The sequence below is a fragment of the Schistocerca gregaria genome, chromosome 2 (assembly GCF_023897955.1).
Source record: "Schistocerca gregaria isolate iqSchGreg1 chromosome 2, iqSchGreg1.2, whole genome shotgun sequence".
Lineage (NCBI taxonomy): Eukaryota > Metazoa > Arthropoda > Insecta > Orthoptera > Acrididae > Schistocerca > Schistocerca gregaria.
This window is the reverse complement of record NC_064921.1, coordinates 446,880,058-446,902,344: the sequence shown is the minus strand read 5'-3', so window position 1 is coordinate 446,902,344 and position 22,287 is coordinate 446,880,058. Positions and strand designations below refer to the sequence as shown.

General features: G+C 37.4%; 1 protein-coding gene across 1 annotated transcript in view; it reads right to left on the bottom strand.

Moving 5' to 3' along the window:
* The window catches only part of LOC126325453 (alanine--tRNA ligase, cytoplasmic), a 185,721-nt gene that overhangs the window by 53,855 nt on the left and 109,579 nt on the right, over window positions 1–22,287 (bottom strand). The window contains exon 9 of the mRNA XM_049995175.1: window positions 9,874–10,006. Within this exon, the coding sequence (XP_049851132.1) occupies window positions 9,874–10,006 (133 nt within the window). The remainder of the gene's footprint in view (window positions 1–9,873; window positions 10,007–22,287) is intronic.

Genomic DNA, 22,287 nt, shown 5'->3' with positions numbered 1-22,287 from the left:
TACCTTTAGCAATTAATTAGACAACTAACTTGTGAAGCTAACAACTTAGGCCTCCCAATGACAGAGAGACCAGAAGAATATACATCTTTGGGGAAGGATTTGCAGAGTATAAAACTCAAGATTACTTGGCACACACATGGCTACAGAATACATTGCAATACAGGTGTGAGAGATGGGAAAGATTCACTGTGTGCTGATAGCCTTCATAGAAAGCTGCTACAACAGCAAGGGGCCTTCAGCAAAGATATAAATTAATGTAAAGCTCTATTCACAAACATAAGCGAAATGAAGCTATGTGAATGTAAGGTGACTAATACAAGAAGAGTTTAATGAATCTGAGAGTAAAACTGTCTACTTATCTAACAAAACAGTTAAAATTTGGTCTTTCATAAAGTTAGTGAGCAGATACAAATCACCTGTTGTGTTACTCATTTATCTTAAATGGCACTAGAATGGACGATGATATGGAGAACCTCAAACACTGAACTCAATGACTCAAACTGTTTCACTTTGGATCACATTACAGTTATACATTTCAATAATTGTACAAATGATAAAAGATATTGACATTTGTTGTAATGCAATAGAAAATTAACCAAAATGCTCAACAAACGGAAGGCGGCAAGATATCATGAAATAACTGTATGATTCTAAATTTGTGAAAATGACTGATTTTTTTGAGCAGCATTTTACTGCAGGCCACTGAAGGAACACTTTGTCTTCTGCAACTGAGGAACACACAGGTTACCATGTTAACCCAAATGCAACCTGACCTTCCTTTCCGACTTGCAAGTCTATAAATACACGTGCAGCTTAGATTTAGGGGCAAAGTTCTGAAAAATGCCACTAGAAGGCGCATTATGTAGGTTTTTTTTGTTACAAAAGCCATTTTGTTAGCATTTTGAGTATTGGATGTTAATTATTTTTTATCTTGTGGGTGTTTATGTCTTAGTTATTTACATCTTTTTGTCTTATTATACGTTGTAAATTTGTATTCTTGTTTGCCATATTACTGGGAGTTTCTCCGTAGCACAGGTCTACTTGGTCTACGTTAAGCCTGTGTGAGCTTCTTCCACCAGCAAAGAGAAAGTAGTGCTCTGCTGGGTGGTGAAAGAGGTTGAATCCTTGGGAGGCTTATACTAGCATTTCACTAACTGCACAAGAAAATATGAAAATTCCTGACTGTGTTCAAGTATGCAGGGCAGCAAGCCTCGCCTGTGTCGTCACTGTTCACAGCCAACTGTGTATAGTTCCTAATTATGGCTGCCTTGTTTTTTCAAAGAATGCTCTCACCTGACACACACTGAAGAAGAAAGGTTATCTGTAGCGATGACAACTGCAAGGATCATTTGTGCAGGAAATGATTCTGTGTAGACAAACAATATTGTTTAGGATTTAAAAAAAATAATCTAATAATGCACCCCATCGAACGTGTACTAGAGTTGATACAAATCAGTGTCTTAATAGACAGATTGCTCTTCGCCAAATTTATAGTCTTTAAATCAAGTGTAATACTCTGTCAAGCAAAAACGTAATTTTTTTGGATGCAAACACTATATTTCACTGAAAGAAAATATACTGGATTATGTATGTGTGATATGGAAAGACTAACTTATGACTCTAACATGAGCTATGGTACAGTCGGTATAAGTCTTAGTGACTCCAGTTGATCTAGTTCTGCTTGGAATATTTCGATAGCTATCATGAATTCTCACTACTGTCAGTGTTTGTGATGTAGCACTAATTTTGTGTGCAACAGGCTAAATTTAATTCCATGCGAATTATTACAAATAAGAACTACTTCCTGCAAATCCCTAAGTGGTGGGCCTCTTTATACTTTATCCACCATATTATGAGATATATTTGTTTTGATTTTTAAGTGTGCCTTTATATAAGTGCGATTTGTTTTTCTTTTTTTCTCCAAAACTCACTGCTGGGGTGGAGCTTCCATTCAAGTTTGGCTTATATTTGGGTAAATGCAGTATTTCTGCTTGCAATAAGAGTTGTTTGACAGATGTGCAAATCTATAGAGGTCTACTGCTGAAATTTAGCTGACATCAGTCTGTTGTAGAATTACAGAAGGTGTTTTATGATTGAATATTACATACTTTTTGGGGACTGAAAATCTCCTCTTTAGGGAATGACAACAATTATGCAAACAGCAGTATTATGAAATTCAGCTTGCTCTGATCATTTAAAAGATCAACACGACAGAAAATAGCTCCACTAAGATGGATTCCATTTCCCTCATCTATAGGTAGAGAGAACTCTGCACATAACTTTTATATTTTTGCAACATCTGATATAGAGACCGGCCATTGACCCTCAATGTGTTCCTGTTGTCGTATTCAGTCTGAAGGTTGGCTTCACGCAGCTGTTCACGTTAGTCTATCCTATGCAGGCTGCTTCATCTCTGCATCACTATGGCAACCTCAGTTGTTTTAACCTGCTTATTTCCCCTTATTACCAAACTGATGATTCCTTGATGCTTCAGGATATGCCTTACCTCTGTTCAGTCCAGCTGTATCACAAATTTCTTTTCTCGCTATTTCAATTCTATTCAGCACTTCTGCATTAATTATCCAGCTACCCATCTAATCTTCCATTCTTCTGTAACACCACATCTCAAAAGCTTATATTCTGTTCTCGTCTGAACTGTTTATAAAACATTCTTCACTTACATAAAAGGCTACACACTATGCAAAAACCTTCTTTAAAAGGATGTCCTAACACTTAAATTACTTTTTCATCTCAGATGGGCCAACTAAGGGCAACATACCTACTTCATCCCTCATCCCCCCCCCCCCCCCCCCTTCCACTACTCTCATCTGTTCCCAATTTTTGCCCAATCTTCTGACCACTTCAGGCACTTTTTTTCACTCTCCCACAATGGAATCCTCCTATATTCAATACTTTTCGCTAAACACTTCTCTGTCAGCTGTTTCCTCAGATTTTATATTACTTTGTGCTAAATCCTGTTTTGCTTCGTAGGTCATTCCTCCTGTTGACCTTTTAGCTCTCAAATATTTCTAAATCATTTTGGTTATTCTACAGTCTCACATTCAACACAAATTTCAACAAAATATCATTCTTCTTTTTCTCATTACTTCCGTTCTCTTTTCTATGTTTTGGTAAATTTTATTGTTTATGAGCAATTATGGAAAGGACAGATTGCTACTACCATAAAGATGAAATGTTTAGCTGCAAACAGGTGCAATGGGAAGGCTGCTAAACAGTAAGGTTTCAGCCAAAGCAGTCATCAGAAAAGAAAAACACGCATGAATTCATATGATCAAGCATACCTCATGCACACAACCACTATCTCTGGCTGCTCACGCCAGACAAACTGAAGATGTCGAATGTGAGTAACAATCCATAACGAAGTGGGGAAGGTGAAGGGATAGTTGGATACCGGAAGGGGAAGAGGAAACAGTACTGCATGATGGAGTTTGCTGGGACCAGAGATGGCAGACAAGGCTACCTGGAGCAGTGTGGGGAAGCTGTTGGGAAGGGGGTCGAGCAGGAGAGGGGGAAGGAAAAAAAGGGAGTGGAAAGGAGCAGATAAGGGCAAAAGATGGGTAGCTACATTGGCATAAAGCAGTGCACAATGACGGTGAGGGGACGTAAATTGGAAGGTGGTAATAGGACAGAGTGGGCGAAGACTGTTAGGTGGAGGGTAGGGCGACAGTTTATTACAATAGGTTGAGGCCGGGACAATTTTGGGAGTGGAGAAAGTGTCTTAAGGATAACTCTCGTCTGCACAGTTCAGAAAAGCTGGTGGTAGAGGGGAGGATTCAGATGGCCCCCATTGTTAAATAGCCATTGAAATAAAGCATTTTATGTTCAGCTGCATGTTGTGCAACAGTCTGGTCCATTTTGCTCTTGACCAAGGTTGGGCAGCAACCATTCTTTCTGATGGTTTGCTGGTTGGTAGTCATAGCCATATAAAAGGCTGAGCAATAATTGCAGCAGAGCTGGTATGAAACATGGCTGCTTCCACAGATGACCTTGTCTCTGATTGGGTTAAGATAAACCTGTGACAGGGCTGGAATAGGAATTGCTGGGTGGTTGAATTAGGCAGCTCTTGTACCTGGGTCTTTGACAGGGATATCATCCCTGTGGAAAGAGGTTGGGGTTGGGAGTGGCACAGGGATGGACTTGGATGTTGAGGTGGTTGGGTGGGTGATGGAACACATTAGGAAGGGTAGGTAGGATCTTGGGTAGGATGCCCTCACACCAGGCCATGATGACAGATAATCAAAGCCCTAATGAAGGATGTGGTTCAGTTGTTCCACTCTGGCTGGTGTGATACTGGGTGACGAGGGTGAAGCTGCTTTGTGGGTGGTTCTTGGGGTGGTGGGAGGATTTGCAGAGTGTGGGATATGGAAAAAGAGATCTGTTTGCAGTCTAGGTCTGTGTGTACCTAGTCCATCCTTATGCCACTCCCATTCCCAACACCCTGTGTTTTTTTTTCTTTTATGATGGTTTTGGCCAAAACCTTAATGTGTAACAGTCTTTTCGTTGTGCCTGTCTGTGCCTCAGCATACCAAATTTAAGGTGAGTAGTAATCCATCCTTTCCACAGCTATTGATACACCAACTTGAACTTTCAATGGTTACTTTGTAATTTTAAACCTTCCATAGTTTCTTCATGGGCCTAATATTTTTCAAACATTCTCCTTTTCAGTATTTCCAATTTATCTAAATTTTAATGTAACGCTAGACACTTGCTTGCATATAGACATTCTGGCTTTACTACTATATTGTAATGTCTTATTTTTTGATTTTTAGACATGCATTTTTTACTGTAAAGGTCTTTAGTTATACCATATACCCTTCCCATTTGATGTATACTTTCCTCTAAATTATTTTCTTGGTTATCTGCCAAAGACATTTAAATTTGTTAACCTTTCCTATTGGGCCAATATCTGTTTTCAAACATTTCAGTGCATTTTTAATGTTTGTTAAATTTTTTTTTTCTGCAGCAAAAGTCCTTAACCTGGTTATATAGGCTCTCTCTTCTAAAAGATTGACTGTATCACAGCAGATGTTACATTTTCAGAAAGTACAAGATAGTGATCTGCAAATGTGGTCTGGTTCATTCCAGTACTTTCGTTTCAAATTCCCAATGGTATTGGTCAAACCTTATATTCCTTCAGTTTTTAATTCAAAATTCTCAGTTTTTTCTAGCACACAGTAATAAAAAACTGGAGATAGGATGTCACATTGTCGTAAACCTGTGTTTATTTTGAAGGACCGGGATATTTCTTTCATAAATTCCTCATTACATGTGGTGTCTGCAAGTATTTTCATGATGATGATAATTAGTGTTTTAGGGCAGACAAGATTTCCTACTTAAGGCTTTTTCTTCTTTTACATTTTACCTTTAGTTTCTCTGTAAACAAAACCAAAGACCATTTTGAAATCAACAAACATTATTACAATATCTTCTGAATTACGTAATCTATAGAAAACGACACTCTTCATATTAAATATTTTTTCAGAATAAGGTCTGCCCTTTCTAAAATCGCTTTGATATTCACCTATATGATTGGCCAGTGTTGTTTCAACTCTGTTTAGTAGAATATTGGAAAATATTTTACACACATCTGGTAGCAAAGAAATTCCTCTGTAGTTGTTTCTTCTGTGCTGGATTTATCAAAGCTACCTTCCACTCTCCTGTTTTTTTCTGTTTACCACATTTTTAAGGATCAATTTGTGGAGACTATTTAAATAGTCCCACAGTAACGAGGTCTTCTCCACTAGTTTTGTTGTTTTTTTAAGGTTTTAATTACTTCTTCAATTTTGTTGATAATCTGGAGTAAATCATCTAGATTTTTATGAGTGTTTGAGAATTTCAGCTGCATGATTGGTTCTATATAATGGAAAGAACCTGATGACAGTATATTGCAAGTATTTTGTAATTTTCAGTGTTGCTTAAGTCATCTCAGCCATTCTTATTTATGAAATACATATTTTAGAGTTTAGTAGTACTTCGGTCTGCCCTTTAATATCTGGTAAAAAATCAAGAGTATTATTTTTTGAAGCATTTTCCTCCATTCTTACAAGTTTCCCCTTTTCAAAGTATGTTTTAGTTCTTCTAATTATCTTTACCGTTTCCTTGAGTATTTCCTCATTTCCCATTTTTTGGCTCTCTAGTTGCTACACGTACTAGGCTTGTTCAGAAAATAGTGTACCAGATTTTTTTAATATATAAAAAATGTATTTGAAAAAATTACCCATGCCGACTATTTTTCACATAACTGCCGTCCCATTAAGTGCATGATGTAACCCAAGGTACAAGCTTCTTTGTGCCCTCCCCTAAAAACTTTCCTGCCAACTCCTTCCCCCATTTAAGAACCTCTTCCTGCACCTGCTCATCAGTGTGTGCCTTCAGAAATATGAAAAGATGATTATCTGACAGTGCCAAGTCAGGGAGATATGGGAGGGATGGGGACTGGAGTTCAAATCATTTCAACCAAATGAGCTCAAGAAAGCCTTGATGGCTAAGGCTCTGGAAGTATGGGTGTTGTGTAACAAGCTTACTCCTCGTCACCAGTCCCCTCCCTTTGTTTTGAATGCTCCTTTTGAGTTTATTTACGATCTCATAATATTGTTGTGCACTGATGGTCACCCCGAAGCACAAATTCGACTAACACAATGCCTTATTGGTCCCAAAACAATGAGGTCATGATTTTTTGTTTGTAAATGATTAGACTCACAAATTTTAAAGGTTGTCACACTATATGAGTGAAGACAAATGAAAAATCAGTTATCTGGAATTGACTGTTTAGAAAAAAGTGTCGACTGTGAGCTTTTTGACTGTTCAACAACTTTTTTTCCATTATCGCCTTTCCATTTTGTTCTGCCGAAAAGCGACAGCACTTTTCCACCAGCGAACTGAATGCATCTCTGATTTAAGGTGGTTCTCCACATTCTTTGACTTACATGCAGTGTATACGTATTTGTGAATATGGACAACCATCAGCTGTATAAAGGAATCACGAAAATGAAAATTGGTGCCAGACTGGAACTCAAACCTGGATTTATCACTTATCGCAAGCAGCTGCCTTACCATTAAGCTATTTGAGCAAAATTCATGGCCTGGCCCAAACTTCCAAATGTCGTCAACCATGTGTCTACGACATGTACTCGTACATCCATTATTTATATTCCCATACCGAGAAGCCATTTTAACTGAAAGTAGCTTTCCCAGTGTTGGTGGATAAATATGATGTTGCAGTGACTGTGTTGTTAAGAAGAACAGTGCAATGTTCCTTCAGACATGCAATTATTCACCGACATTGGGCCACTTACTTTCAATTAAAATGTTTCCCCTATACAGGAATGTACATAATGGACATATAAGTACAGATTGTAAACACATGGTTGACAACGTATGGAAGTTTGGGCTTGGCTGCGAGTCATATTCATATAGACTAATGGTAAGGCAACCGCTCATGAGGAGGAGGAAATCTGGGTTTGGGTCCCAGTCTGGCACAAATTTTCATTGCCGTCATTCCACTATACAACTGATGGTTGTCCATATTTACAAATGCAAATACATTTGATTTATTTCATAAAAGCTGTAGTCGCTGTTGTTCCTCAGACAGACCCAATTAAATGATTACAAAATCTGCAGAATATTAATTTTTACCTTTCATGAGCATTTATAGTTGAGCCACTCACAACTGACAACGCTATATGTAGAACTGAAAAGGCATTTAGCATAGAAATAGAACCAAAAGGTAACTATTCAAATGTTAGGGACGAATTTCGGAGAAGCTAAAAAATGTGACATATTTTGTTTTCTAATCACTCTAGCACAAAGTGCGGACACTATACAGTGACCGACAGTGGCAAGAGTAAACAAACTAGGACTTTTGAGCAGGAGGTGAGAGGAGCAGGAGGTGAGAGGAGCAGTGTGTGGAAAGAAGCCCTGCCTCCCTCTCACGAGGCAGCAGCAAAGACCAGTGTTTGTGCAAGCAGAACTGACACATTGTCACAGGGATCACTGGTCTCTTTTGGTGTTTTAAGGTTTCGTAATCGAAATCAGTGATGGATCAGCATTAGTCGCGTCACTCATTTGAAATAAGAAAAGAAAACAACGAGTAATGCACAATACAAAGCATTCAGGAATGGCTACCGCACAACTGCTTCTTGAGGTCCGTGGAGTACTGTTAACAAAGTAGTTCAGGCTCAATCTCTAGTGATATTTGACACAATCACCTTTCAAAACATCCGCCACCTAAGTTTCCAGGTGTCCACACTATACCAACATTTTGAATTTTAGCTAGGAAACAAAGGTATCTGTTGCTTTGTCATACAATGCTAGGTCCCACAGCTGAGCACTAAGTTGCTTTACACGCAACGTATCTTAAACATATCACTCACTCAACCACAGATGGCATGGTGCCAGAGCATCAAGACTACTAATACACTGTTGTGCTCAAGGAGTTTCTGTTTGATAAACAGGTTCTGACACACATTATCTTTCTAAACTGAGGTTCACCAAATGATATATCGTATCAGTAACTGAAAATTGGTTACATTTTCGATATTACTACGCTGAAAATATATATATTTCAAACCATCTCCAATAAAATAGTTCCTTTGTTTATAATGCACTGTGAAATAGAGCCCATTAGGTAATTTTGCATATTGAGGCAGAATTTGCATCAGTATCACATTTATCACAAAATGCGAATTTTTCCAGTCCCTATAGATAAACTTTCACTCACTGTATTTTATTTATGATAACTGCAGAATTTAAAGAATTGTATTGTAGTCAATACTGACCAAAGCTTTCTCTAAATCCACAACACACACAAAATATATTATAGATGAATGGAAAGGAATGCCCATTGGCCAATATTGTCTGTTTATACAATTGGTTACAAAATTCAGCAGAACCATTCACAATCATAAAATAGCTAATAATATGAGTCCTGAACACTTTAAAGAGAAATTTCCACATAAAACTCATTGTAGGAAAGGCAGATTCAACATAGGTTTCAGAAAATGGTAGCTTACGAAACATTCAACAATTTCTTGAACACTGTTTATCAGTCAGACCCTAAGAAGGTAGGTTGCTAGATAACATAAGGAACAACACATTTCAACACAAGTTAATACTTCATTTAGTAAGCACAAGAGTAACACATACGTTTACCCAACTACAATGACCGATCCTTCATTCTGAGAACACAGTTCAAAATGAGCTAATTAACCTGTTGCTACTGCCCACATAAATCCTCCTAAATTACCACGGCGGTAAATACAGAGAATTTCAAGCACATATGAAGGCTTACCAACATTTGTTCTTACCACAAACTCATTGTGAACAGACCACAAAAAGAAGAAAATGATTATAGTCTGTGATGTGCACTTCACCACGTATCATAAGACAGCTTGAAGAGCACTTATGGCAATATTGGTGTACTAAATGTACTGCCAACGTTAAACCACAATATTTTTCTATATACACTCAAAACAATATGTCTGCAAATATTTCAAAATAGCTTACATTTTACATCCACCTACACTGATGCTCATTAAAGTTCAATTAACTTAGAAAGAACCGATTCTCCATATTGTGTCCCATGATGTCATGGACTACTTACAGAATTAAAGTCCAGCACAAAGCTTATTATTTTAAAAAAAATGAAGTTATAAATTTCAGTAACAACTCAGGCCCTTTCATCCCTTCTGAGGATGACAAATCTTTAGCCATAGGTAAGGAGATTCGCTGATATCCGATATAAATAGAAAGTTTTATTTATCCACTAATAATAGAAAAAGATACTTCTATAATTGTTGGACCGATCAGAACTGCTTCTAAATTTTCAAATGCAGAATTAAATGGCATTCTTACCTGGGACAACCTTGGAATTGTCAAGTTTATCCATGGTACGATTCAGTAAGTTCCGACCACGAGACAATGTTTTAAGGAACTGTTCTTCTTCTTCATTAATAATGTCTATTATGCTCTGTGGATCACTTTTTACCTGGGAAAAAATAAAGAATGAACTTTCAGAACACTTCATGTAGTTAATAATCTAAGAACAAGTGCACATTAATGAAGGAATTACTCAGAATGCTGATTTATGTTGATAAGGGAGGCGGTTGGTCTTTGTAAACACACATAACATGGGGGAGGGTTGGAGGGATTGATTTTAGCGTAATTAAGTCTTTTGAACAGGGATTTCAAGGACAGTAATAACTGGAAAAATTTCTTAGGCACAAAACAATACAAAAAAATTATTAGATCTTTAAAGATTCCAGAACAAATGAATGAGTTCCCAATATCATGCACACAAGGTACAAAGTATCAATACCGAGTGGTAGCAACACTTTAGTGATTATTTACTTCCACTAAACGTCTCCTACTGATGACAGTATGGTATCCCTACAACAATTCTGATTATTCATGATTTTTTTGTGCAGCACTTAGCAACCCCTCATTGCCAAGGCCAGTAAACAGGAAAGCAAGGAAATTTATTCAATGGAGGCAGTGATATTTAAGATGCCTTAAAAAAAAAAAAAAAAAAAAACAACAACTCAAATTCTCTCAATAAATACAGGATATAAGGTAGACACTGACAGTAAAACCCAGTAATAAATAAACTGTTTTGAACTAATGCCTACATTTAATGAATACTTCCATTGGGCCAAGTGAAATTTCAATATAACTGAAAATTTCTTTTAATGAACCCTTCTATAATGTAATATTCATTTTTAAGAAAAAGTATGAAACAGTTTTGTATTGACAAAATTACTACATTTACCGGATGTTCTTGGCTGAATCTTTCATTTGCTAACAGGTCACAGTAATTGAACAAACAATAGTGACTTGCAACCAGTTAACCAATTATTTCAATTCACATGTAGATAATAGTTTCAGCAAATATTTACAATCTCTATTATAGTAAAGTTAATGATAAACTATTGGTCACTGAGGAAGTTTAGCACCACTTTAAATAGTGCATAATTGTCAGGATGTAGAACTTTTACAAGTTAAGTTCACTCACAGATTTGAGTTTGGCCTTAAAATATGTATTTTTCTTTTTCTTTATAGCATGTAGACGATGTGTCAACAAAAATTTCCTACATTGCAACATTTTTCCTCTGGCATAAAACTTCTAAATTTGAATTACTCTGGCAAAACAATATTAATGCAAAGATTTCAATTTCTTCTCAGAGTTTCACATCACACCATGGCATATATCATGTGTTAAGTTTCACATCACACCATGGCATATATCATGTGTTAAGAAATCACATATACACTGAAATCTATCTAAGGGTACAAGCATGTAATTATTTTTATGGTACCCATTATAAAATGGCTGGTGAAAGTTGAAGCTAAAACGCCAAAGGTTTCGTTTTATAGATGTAAAGAGTTATTTTGGCAGTTAGAATTTTTATTTAATTTATCTAACATTCCGTGAGTTAAGTGGTTACTTCACAACTCCAACTGTGTAGTCTTTAACATCACAAGCAAAATGTGATCCATGGCTTACGTAACACTGAAAATTTTGAACTACTTGCAAAATATTTTGATCAACTTCTTAACTGTACAAAAGCAATCCATAATCTAAAACACTTGTGAAAATCTAAAAGAAGATTTACCCTCAACTATTAAAGAAGTTGAAGTTAACAAAACCTTATAAAGCTAATGGAGAAGACTGTAAAAGCAGAACTTCCCTGGCAGCAGAACGTGATCTTGATACATATAAAACAGATGAAAGGCAATAAACAAGATGTCAAAAATTTCAGAGGAATTTCTTTGAAATCTGTTGCATATACCAGTAATATATTTCCCAAGGTTATACTACACATTACAGAAACCATGCTGTGAAGTAATTTAAGAGAACATCAAGGTGGTCTTATGAAGGGTAGGTAGGCCATGTTCAGAACAAATATTTAATCAGAAATCAATCATTTGTCACAGATTACTGAATTCAAAAGATGTCTGTTGATTTCCAAAAGGCCACTGATTCTGTGGGCAGAAACTGTATGTCAAATAAAACTATGTGAGTAGAATAGGTTGATACCCCTTTCAAGTTCCCAGAATATTTCACCTGACTGGGCCATAGGAAAAGCTAAAAACCTCTAAAGATTTACACATTGAGTATCAGGGATTTTAGCATAATAGTGTATGCAATGGTGTGATAGCTGAATTGTGATTTGTCAGCCCGAGTTTTATTCCTGCTGCCTCACATAATTCTTTTCTTCAGTTTATTTTATTCCTCGTTATGTTAAATGATTGATTATGAAATTTAGATATATTTAAAGACTTCAATTTAAATACATAAAAACACAATGAATTTGCAGTACTCCACATATGAGAATTTTGCGAGTTCATGTACCCGGGTAAATGAAACCACGCCTCATCAGTGAAAAACGCTTCATTAAGAACTTCCCTTGCATTTTGTTGAACGAAAGTTTTGAACCACTGACAATAATGCAGTTTGTTGTCATGATCAGTATTTTCCAGTTCTTGCAAGACTGTCACTTTGTAAGGAAAAAGTTCTAATTTTTTCCTTATAGCTGTGTGGGCCGTTATGACACTAATATCGATTTCCTGGGCGAATTTTCTTACTGACTTGTTCGGACTCATAGACATTTTATCAGAAAAATGCTAGGACAACCACTTGTCAGTGCATCTGTCAGTGAACCCGTACTTTGAAATTTGTTAATCAAATCTCGCACAGTATCATGATGTGGGAGTGTTGTCTCTGGGAAAACTGAATTAAATTTTTGATGAACTGGAACTGTGTATTTATCGCCAGCTTTGAACACTTGTTCAACTAAAAACACAGGTTCTTTAATGGTTAGCTTTTTAACACTGTCAGAAACGAAACAAACGAACAAAGGAACTGAACTTAAACGTTCACGTCAACAGGTAATGACACACACCAATGATACTACTGACACTGGCTGATGTAAATGAAACAGTGGAATTTTGGGAGAGTTCACTAGAAGGGAAGTAACCTAGGCAGGAGAACAATCATATGGCACGCACGGCTAACAATCATACGGCTCTGGGGAAAGACTTTTTGAATGCCCCATAGAATGATGAAGCTAGGTAGCATTATTTCTTTCTATCACAAGATAACTGTACATAGTGTACATAGCTCTAAGTCTAATTTTTCATTAGAAGAGTATTTTAAGATAAAGTAATGTGTATAGGCATAAGTAATAATTCTGATTTTTACATGCAGGCATAAAATTAATAGCAATGAGAAGTAACACATTGCTTCATGCGAAGTGAAAGTATAAACAAACTTAGCGTATGGCTCAGCTGCCCGCACTCAACAATACGTGCTGACGTCAGTAGCAAGAGAGGAGACATTGGTCTGTGTGCATGCACAACAGACTGGCACAATCAAAATAGGAATGCAATGTGTACTTACCCTAAATACAAAGTAAATGAAAATACTACGGAAATACATCTACAGATATATCAAGAGGAACCTATTGATATATGTACACAGAGATTATTAAATACAAAGTTGTATACAACATATTTACAGCCAAAATGAAGCATTATGAAAAACTATACGAAACGTGTAAGCTAAGGACTAACACCAAAATGCCATGAGAGATGTCAAATACTTTTCTTTGCAGAGTGAATAATCATAATGGGTAACAGAGTAAACGAAAGTCTACAAATTTAAATGAAGTACAGAAATATCTGCAGACTTATGCAGTGACCAAATGTATCAGTGGTTACCTAGCTACGCAATACAATTAGTTTCGAGTTAGCTTTAAGTTTTTTCTTTCAGCGACCAGTGCATCGTCCTTGTGCAGAAGGAGGGAATTATGTCAAGAGTAACAGGTACCAAATGAAGAAATCGGCCGCACCTCAAGTAAACAATTTAGTTATAAGGATATTTATTATAAAAGTTATAACGCAAATGAAATATGCAACATCGCAGTGTGCCTCCTTGAGAATTATCAGTACCTATTTGCTGCAGAGTACACATAAACATTTAAGCATGAGATTTTACAAAAAACAGTTAATTTTTTTTTGTCATGTCACTTGAAAGCTTGAATAATTACATTTCCAGTTATTTAAAGAAGATAAGTCTATGATGGTTAAACATCATGTTTTACACTAAGCTACACGTGAGTTGAAGTAAACAGCACTAACATGTAGAAACAACACGACACTCGTCAATGATTAGTCGGTACACATTATTTCAAGGAACCAAAGTTCTTGGCAACTAGTCCATGACTGCACGAGCAACAGTTCCTCATAAATCCTTGAACCAGTAGATGAGTATTTCCCTTCTTCTGTCCCTAACAAAGGATGGGACGCAAAGTCTAGTCAGGCCAGCAGTGCACAATGTTTTAGTCCTATTTCGAATGTTTTTCTCCCTCCTCTACCTAACAAAGAAATGAGCTCCCATAAGTGATAAAAGCCTATCTATAAAATGAAGCAAAAATGTAGCAAAAATGTATCATATGCTTGTATTGTGTCATAAAAATGTGATATGTAATTAATGATATGAATATAATAGAGGGAAACATTCCATATATGATATGTAATTAATTTATATATGTGATGTGAACAAAGATAAGTTGAAGCTAACAAACAAACTGTAGTAACAGAACCCGGTTAATGAAAATTTTATAACGTTCTAAAATTTAAGAAATTTATGTTTGTAATATAAGCAATGGGTGGAATGACAGTCATAGGTATAAGATGTCACATTATGTATATTGTTGTAACTCAAAACTTGTATGAATTTTCATTGGAAACCAAATTCTATATGAAGAAATGAACTTTAAGGACAAGCAATTTATACTATGTTTTGGATGGCTATTTGTGTCTTTCAATACGTGGACGGTCAGTTGTGGTGAAATGAACATGCGTGTGCAACGAAATAACTTCCAAGTTTCGTGGCTCACAAAGCTTGACACATTGACAAATGAACTATAGTTGTTCGAGCCGGTACTTATCAACGGATGCTGTTGGTTCTCTCCGCTGAAAATGCCAGTACGACAAGTAATAATGATGTATGGGCCATAAAAATGGAGATCTTCTACCACAGTGTCAGATTTTGAACAATAAGCACACACCCACTGCACCCAGAATGAAGACAAACACCACAACAATTCTTCGGTATGTGACACGCAGGTGAAAGTGTGATACTCAATGTGAAATCAACACTAAGAAAGGCAGTGCACGCATGTGCGGCGGTAGCTTCTTGCATGTTGACCATTAGCATCTAGCTCTTATGCACCAAATCAGCCAGTGTGCCAGTGCAAAACCCGGCAGCGAGAATGAAGCAAATTGAACATTATTGTTAGCGCACTAAATTCAAATGTGTAATGGACTATCATATAATAGACATAATCTTTTAATTTCTTGTAGTATTTTAACATACACAGGATAAGCTGACATATCCATTCCATTAAGTAAAAGAGAAGCTGACAAAGAGCATCAAGCCCTATTGCCTCCAGGATATTGTAAAATTAAGATTTATTAAAAACAAATGTAGAAGTTCTGTTAAGTAGTGCCGCACAGAAGATGACTGGCTATGAGTATTTTAGATCACACATGTCTGAAATAAGAAAGAAATTTGATACCAGTCCTAAGTATTTCTTATTCAAGTGAAACCAAGTAAAGAGGATTTTCTTAATTCTGACAAAGGCCGGTGTACTTTCGAGTTCACTGCCTGCAGCTACAATTGAAGTAACAAACTAAGTCTGACAGCCTAAAATTTCATATAAGCGCAGAATATTTCTAATAACGCAATTGTGTTCTATCAATTCAACAGGGTTTTCATATGTATATTTAATAATATTTATTTATTTTTATTACAACATAACTACCTTGGGGAATCACATTCTCCTGAAAATAGCAATCAGAAAGGCATCACCAACATGGTATCAGAACTAGCAATTCTTTACGAAGGATTGGATAAGAAGAGGCAGAGTCGAGCGGAGAGTTTGAATCAGAAGACCAGATGGTTCTGTGACCTTGCAGGCTACAGATTCTCAACCTGCGCCATAGGGTGGCTGAGTTATTAGATAATAGGATATTGGGCAAACACAAAAAGGGTTTCCAATTTCAAAGGATTCAGGTTGAACACAGGAAGAACATAGATCCAGTAACCATCGATATAGCAGTTGTAAAATGTCGGAGCTGTGGTGGTAAAGTATCAGAGTTCCAAGCGCTAACAGGAAGCACTGATACTCAAATCTTCATAGGCACTGAAAGCTGGCTGAAGCCAGAGAAAAGTTAAGCCAAATTTTTGCGAATGACCTAACGGTTTTCAGAAAGGATAGGCTACACAGTTGGTAGTGGTGCATTTATTGCTGTTAGAAGTAGTTTATCTTGTAGCGAAATTGAAGTAGGTAGTTCCTGTGACTTACTATGGGTAAGGGCGTTCTTGGCAATCAGAATAAAATAACAATTGCATCCTTTTACTGACCTCCCAACTCAGATGATACAATTGCTGAAAGGATCAGAGAGAACTTAAGTCTAATTTCAAACTCGTACCAGACTCACAATTTTAGTGGGTGGTGGCTTCAATTTCCAATGATATGTTGCAAAATACGTTTCATTCCGGAGATACGCATAAAACATCATCTGAAATTATGCTAAGCACACTCTCCGAGTATTATTTCGAGCATTAAATTTATGAGCTCACTCAGATAGTAAACAGTTCTGAGAACACACCTGACCTCTTAGCCACAAACAATTTTGAGCAAATAACGAGCATCAAAATGGCTATGTGATTAGTGAACTCATGGTTATCATAGCAAGACTGAATACTTTAACCTGCAGGTTCTACAAATATAAACAATAAATATACTTATTTTAAAAAAAGATAAAAATTGACCTGATGACTTTCTGAGATACTATTTCCTCACCTTCCAAATTAACACTGTAAGAGTAGACCAGATGTGACTTTTATTCAAAGAAATAGTATCAACCGCAACTGAAAGATTTGAATCAAATGACAGAGTTGACCCCCTTAGTACATGAAACGGGTAAGAACACTGTTGCAGAAAAAAAAAAAAAATTTGCCAAATTTAAACAAACATGAAATCTCCAAGATTGCTGATCTTTTACAGAAGCACGAAAATTAGCACAGACTTCAACATGAGATTCTTATAATAGTTTCCACAACGAAACTTTGTCTCGAAACGTGCTGGAAAATTCAAAGAGATTCTGGTTGTATGTAAAATATGCTAGTGCCAAGACATACTGCCAATATGAGTAACTTAGAAGTAGATATCCCTGAGTAGTGAAGTAACTTAAATAATTTAATAAAAGCAAGCCTTCTGGTCTGGATTGTATACTAATTGACTGGAAAACTGCACAGGTCACAACAATATTCAAGAAAGGCACTAGTAGTAGTCCACTAAATTGCAGATCCATACATTAACATCAATATGCAACAGCATTGTGGAACATATACTGTGTTTGAACATTATGAATTACCTCGAAGAGAACAGTCTATTGATACACAGTCAACACGGATTTAGAAAACATTGTTCTTGTAAAACACAACCAGCTCTTAACTTGTGCGAAGTGCTGAGTGCTATTGACAAGTGATTTCAAATTGATTCTGTATATCTAGATTTCCAGAAGGCTTTTGACACTGTACCTCACAAGCGGCTTGTAGTCAAATTGCATGCGAATGGAATATCATCTCAGTTATGTGACTGGATCTGTGATTTCCTGTCAGAGGGGCACAATTAATAGTAACTGATGGAAAGTCATTTAGTAAAACAGAAGCATATATGGATATAGTAACTGTTCTCGAAAGAACAGATACCATTGATGACCGTGTGGCTTCTCTAGAATAAATGATAATTAATTGAAACCCTCAGCTGCTGACAGGTGTTGTTGACAAACCTTGATGGGAACAGCCGAAAATGTATGCCCTAACTGGGACTCGAACCCAGGATCTCCTGCTGACATGGCAGACGCTCTATCTGAGCCACCAAGGACACAGGTAAATAGCGCGACTGAAGGGACTTATCCCTTGCATGCTTCACGTGAGACCCAAATTCCCAACTGTCCATAATCTATATACGTAATGTTCCTAACACATATTTGTCCATCCACTCATTACTCGCGCACACTATGGTGATGATTCCCGTAAGAGTTCAGGCAACCTGTGCGCATTCGCACGGATGAAGGTCAATGGCCAGGTAGCCATTTAAGTATATATGAAGACAGTAACTGTTCTTGGACCTTGCCGTTGGTCGGGAGGCTTGCGTGCCTCAGCGATACAGATAGCCATACTGTAGATGCAACCACAAAGGAGGGGTATCTGTTGAGAGGCCAGACAAACGTGTGGTTCCTGAAGAGGGGCAGCAGCCTTTTCAGTAGTTGCAGGGGCAACAGTCTGGATGATTGACTGATCTGGCCTTGTAACAATAACCAAAACAGCCTTGCTGTGCTGGTACTGCGAACGGCTCAAAGCAAGGGGAAACTACGGCCGTAATCTTTCCCGAGGGCACGCAGCTTTACTGTATGATTAAATGATGATGGCGTCCTCTTGGGTAAAATATTCCGGAGGTAAAATAGTCCCCCATTTGGATCTCCGGGCGGAGACTACTCAAGATGATGTCGTTATCAGGAGAAAGAAAACTGGCGTTCTACGGATCGGAGCGTGGAATGTCAGATCCCTTAATCGAGCAGGTAGGTTAGAAAATTTAAAAAGGGAAATGGATATGTTAAAGTTAGATATAGTGGGAATTAGTGAAGTGCGGTGGCAGGAGGAACAAGACTTTTGGTCAGGTGACTACAGGGTTATAAACACAATATCAAATAGGGGTAATGCAGGAGTAGCTTTAATAATGAATAGGAAAATAGGAATGCGGGTAAGCTACTACAAACAGCATAGTGAACGCATTATTGTGGCCAAGATAGATAAGAAGCCAACACCTACTACAGTAGTACAAGTTTATATGCCAACTAGCTCGGCAGATGACGAAGAAATTGAAGAAATGTATGATGAAATAAAAGAAATTATTCAGAAAGTGAAGGGTGACGAAAATTTAATAGTCATGGGTGACTGGAATTCGGTAGTAGGAAAAGGGAGAGAAGGAAACGTAGTAGGTGAATATGGACTGGGGCAAAGAAATGAAAGAGGAAGCCACCTGGTAGAATTTTGCACAGAGCACAACTTAATCATAGCTAACACTTGGTTCAAGAACCATAAAAGGAGGCTGTATACATGGAAGAAGCCTGGAGATACTGACAGGTTTAAATTGTAAGACATTTCCAGGGGCAGATGTGGACTCTGCCACAATCTATTGGTTATGACCTGTAGATTAAAACTAAAGAAACTGCAAAAAGGTGGGAATTTAAGGAGATGGGACCTGGATAAACTGAAAGAACCAGAGGTTGTACAGAGTTTCAGGGAGAGCATAAGGGAGGAATTGACAGGAATGGGGGAAAGAAATACAGTAGAAGAACTATGGGTAGCTTTGAGGAATGAAGTAGAGAAGGCAGAAGAGGTTCAAACAGGTAAAAAGATGAGGGCTTGTAGAAACCCTTGGGTAACAGAAGAAATTTTGAATTTAATTGATGAAAGGAGAAAATATAAAAATGCAGTAAATGACGCAGACAAAAAGGAATACAAAAGTCTCAAAAATGAGATCGACAGGAAGTGCAAAATGGCTAAGCAGGGATGGCTAGAGAACAAATGAAAGGATGTAGAGGCTTATTTCACTAGGGGTAAAATAGATACTGCCTACAGGAAAATTAAGAGAGACCTTTGGAGAAGAGAGAACCACTTGTATGAATATCAATAGCTCAGATGGAAACCCAGTTCTATGCAAAGAAGAGAAAGCAGAGTGGTGGAAGGAGTATATAGGGAGTATATAGAGGGTCTATAAAAGAGCAATGTATTTGAGGACAATATTAGAGAGATGGAAGAGGATGTAGATGAAGATGAAATGGGAGATACGATACTGCGTGAAGAGTTTGACAGAGCACCGAAAAACCTGAGTCGTAACAAGGCCGCGGTAGTAGACAACATTCCATTGGAACTACTGACGGCCTTGGGAGAGCCAATCCTGACAAAACTCTACCACCTGGTGAGCAAGATGTATGAGACAGGTGAAATACCCTCAGACTTCAAAAAGAATATAATAATTCAAATCCCAAAGAAAGCAAGTGTTGACAGATGTGAAAGTTACCAAACTATCAGTTTAATAAGTCACAGCTGCAAAATCCTAATGTGAATTCTTTACAGACGAATGGAAAAACTGATAGAAGCCGACCTCGACGAAGATCAGTTTGGATTCTGCAGAAATGTTGGAACACGTGAGGCAATAGTGACCCTAGGACTTATCTTAGAAGAAAGATTAAGGAAGGGCAAACCTACGTTTATAGCATTTGTAGACTTAGAGAAAGCTTTTGACCTTGTTGACTGGAATACTCTCTTTCAAATTCTAAAAGTGGCAGGGGTAAATACAGTTGTAAGAGTCGAGGGGTATGAAAGGGAAGCAGTGGTTGGGAAGGGAGTGAGACAGGGTTGTAGCCTACCCCGATGTTATTTGATCTGTATATTGAGCAAGCAGTAAAGGAAACAAAAGAAAAATTTGGAGTAGGTATTAAAATCCATGGAGAAGAAATAAAAACTTTTAGGTTCGCCGATGACATTGTAATTCTGTCGGAGACAGCAAAGGACTTGGAAGAGCAGTTGAATGGAGTGGACAGTGTCTTGAAAGGAGGATATAAGATGATCATCAACAAAACCAAAACAAGGATAATGGAATGTAGTCGAATTAAGTTGGGTGATGCTGAGGGTATTAGATTAGGAAATGAGACACTTAAAGTAGTAAAGGAGTTTTGCTATTTGGGGAGCAAAATAACTGATGATGGTCGAAGTAGAGAGGATATAAAATGTAGACTGGCAATGGCAAGGAAAGCGTTTCTGAAGAAGAGAAATTTGTTAACATTGAGTATAGATTTAAGTGTTAGGAAGTCGTTTCTGAAAGTATTTGTATGGAGTGTAGCCATGTATGGAAGTGAAACATGGACAATAAATAGTTTGGACAAGAAGAGAATAGAAGCTTTCGAAATGTGGTGCTACAGAAGAATGCTGAAGATTAGATGGGTAGATCACATGACTAATGAGGAGGTATTGAATAGGATTGGGGAGAAGAGGAGTTTGTGGCACAACTTGACAAGAAGAAGGGACCGGTTGGTAGGACATGTTCTGAGGCATCAAGGGATCACCAATTTAATATTGGAGGGCAGCGTGGAGGGTAAAAATCATAGAGGGAGGCCAAGAGATGACTACACTAAGCAGATTCAGAAGGATGTAGGTTGCAGTAGGTACTGGGAGATGAAGCTTGCACAGGACAGAGTAGCATGGAGAGCTGAATCAAACCAGTCTCAGGACTGAAGACAACAACAACAACAACAACAACAACAACAACAACGTCTTATTTTTGAATTCCATACAAGGGATTTCTTGTTATGTGTTTTTGCTGAGTTGGAAGATCAAATGGCTCTGAGCCTTATGCGACTTAACTTCTGAGGTCATCAGTTGCCTAGAACTTAGAACTAATTAAACCTAACTAACCTAAGGACATCAAACACATCCATCCCCAAGGCAGGATTCGAACCTGCGACTGTAGTGGTCGCTCAGTTCCAGACTGTAGCACCTAGAACCGCACGGCCACTCCGGTCGGCTTGGAAGGTCAGTTCAACTTTCTGCTTCTAGATTCCATTACTTTTTTCTATGTCTATTTCTAGAGCACAAATAAATAGCTGTACATCAGTTTATGTCTCAAAAGGGTCGGAGAGTTTTCCCATAAATATATAAAAAAGAGGGACAAGAGAGGTTCCAATTCAAAATGAAAACCAAATGAACAAATCAAATCACTGAAGAAGAAAGGAAAGGAAAGAAAGATCAGAAAGAATGAAAAGATACTGGCTAATTGAAAGGCACAGAGCTTTAAAAATTAATTGATTTAATGTACCACAAAGAAGGTTGAAATGGAAGAAAAAGAAGAAGAAGGTACATAGATTTCTACAGATTCTTTAAAAAGGGGTTTTATTTTGTGAACAAGAGACAAAATTTTTATATTACAAGGACCAACATTCTGAATGGCCAATGTTCAGTGTCACCTTTCAGACTCTCCCATCCCCCATCCGTCAATTACAGTGTATCACCGAATGTTACCTCTAATTTTCTTTGACACAAATTGTAGGTCTTTCCTCACATACAGCATAGTGCCAACTAACAAAACTGTTTCTTGTTCTTACAGGAGGCTCCTGATTGTAGCATCTGTCAGG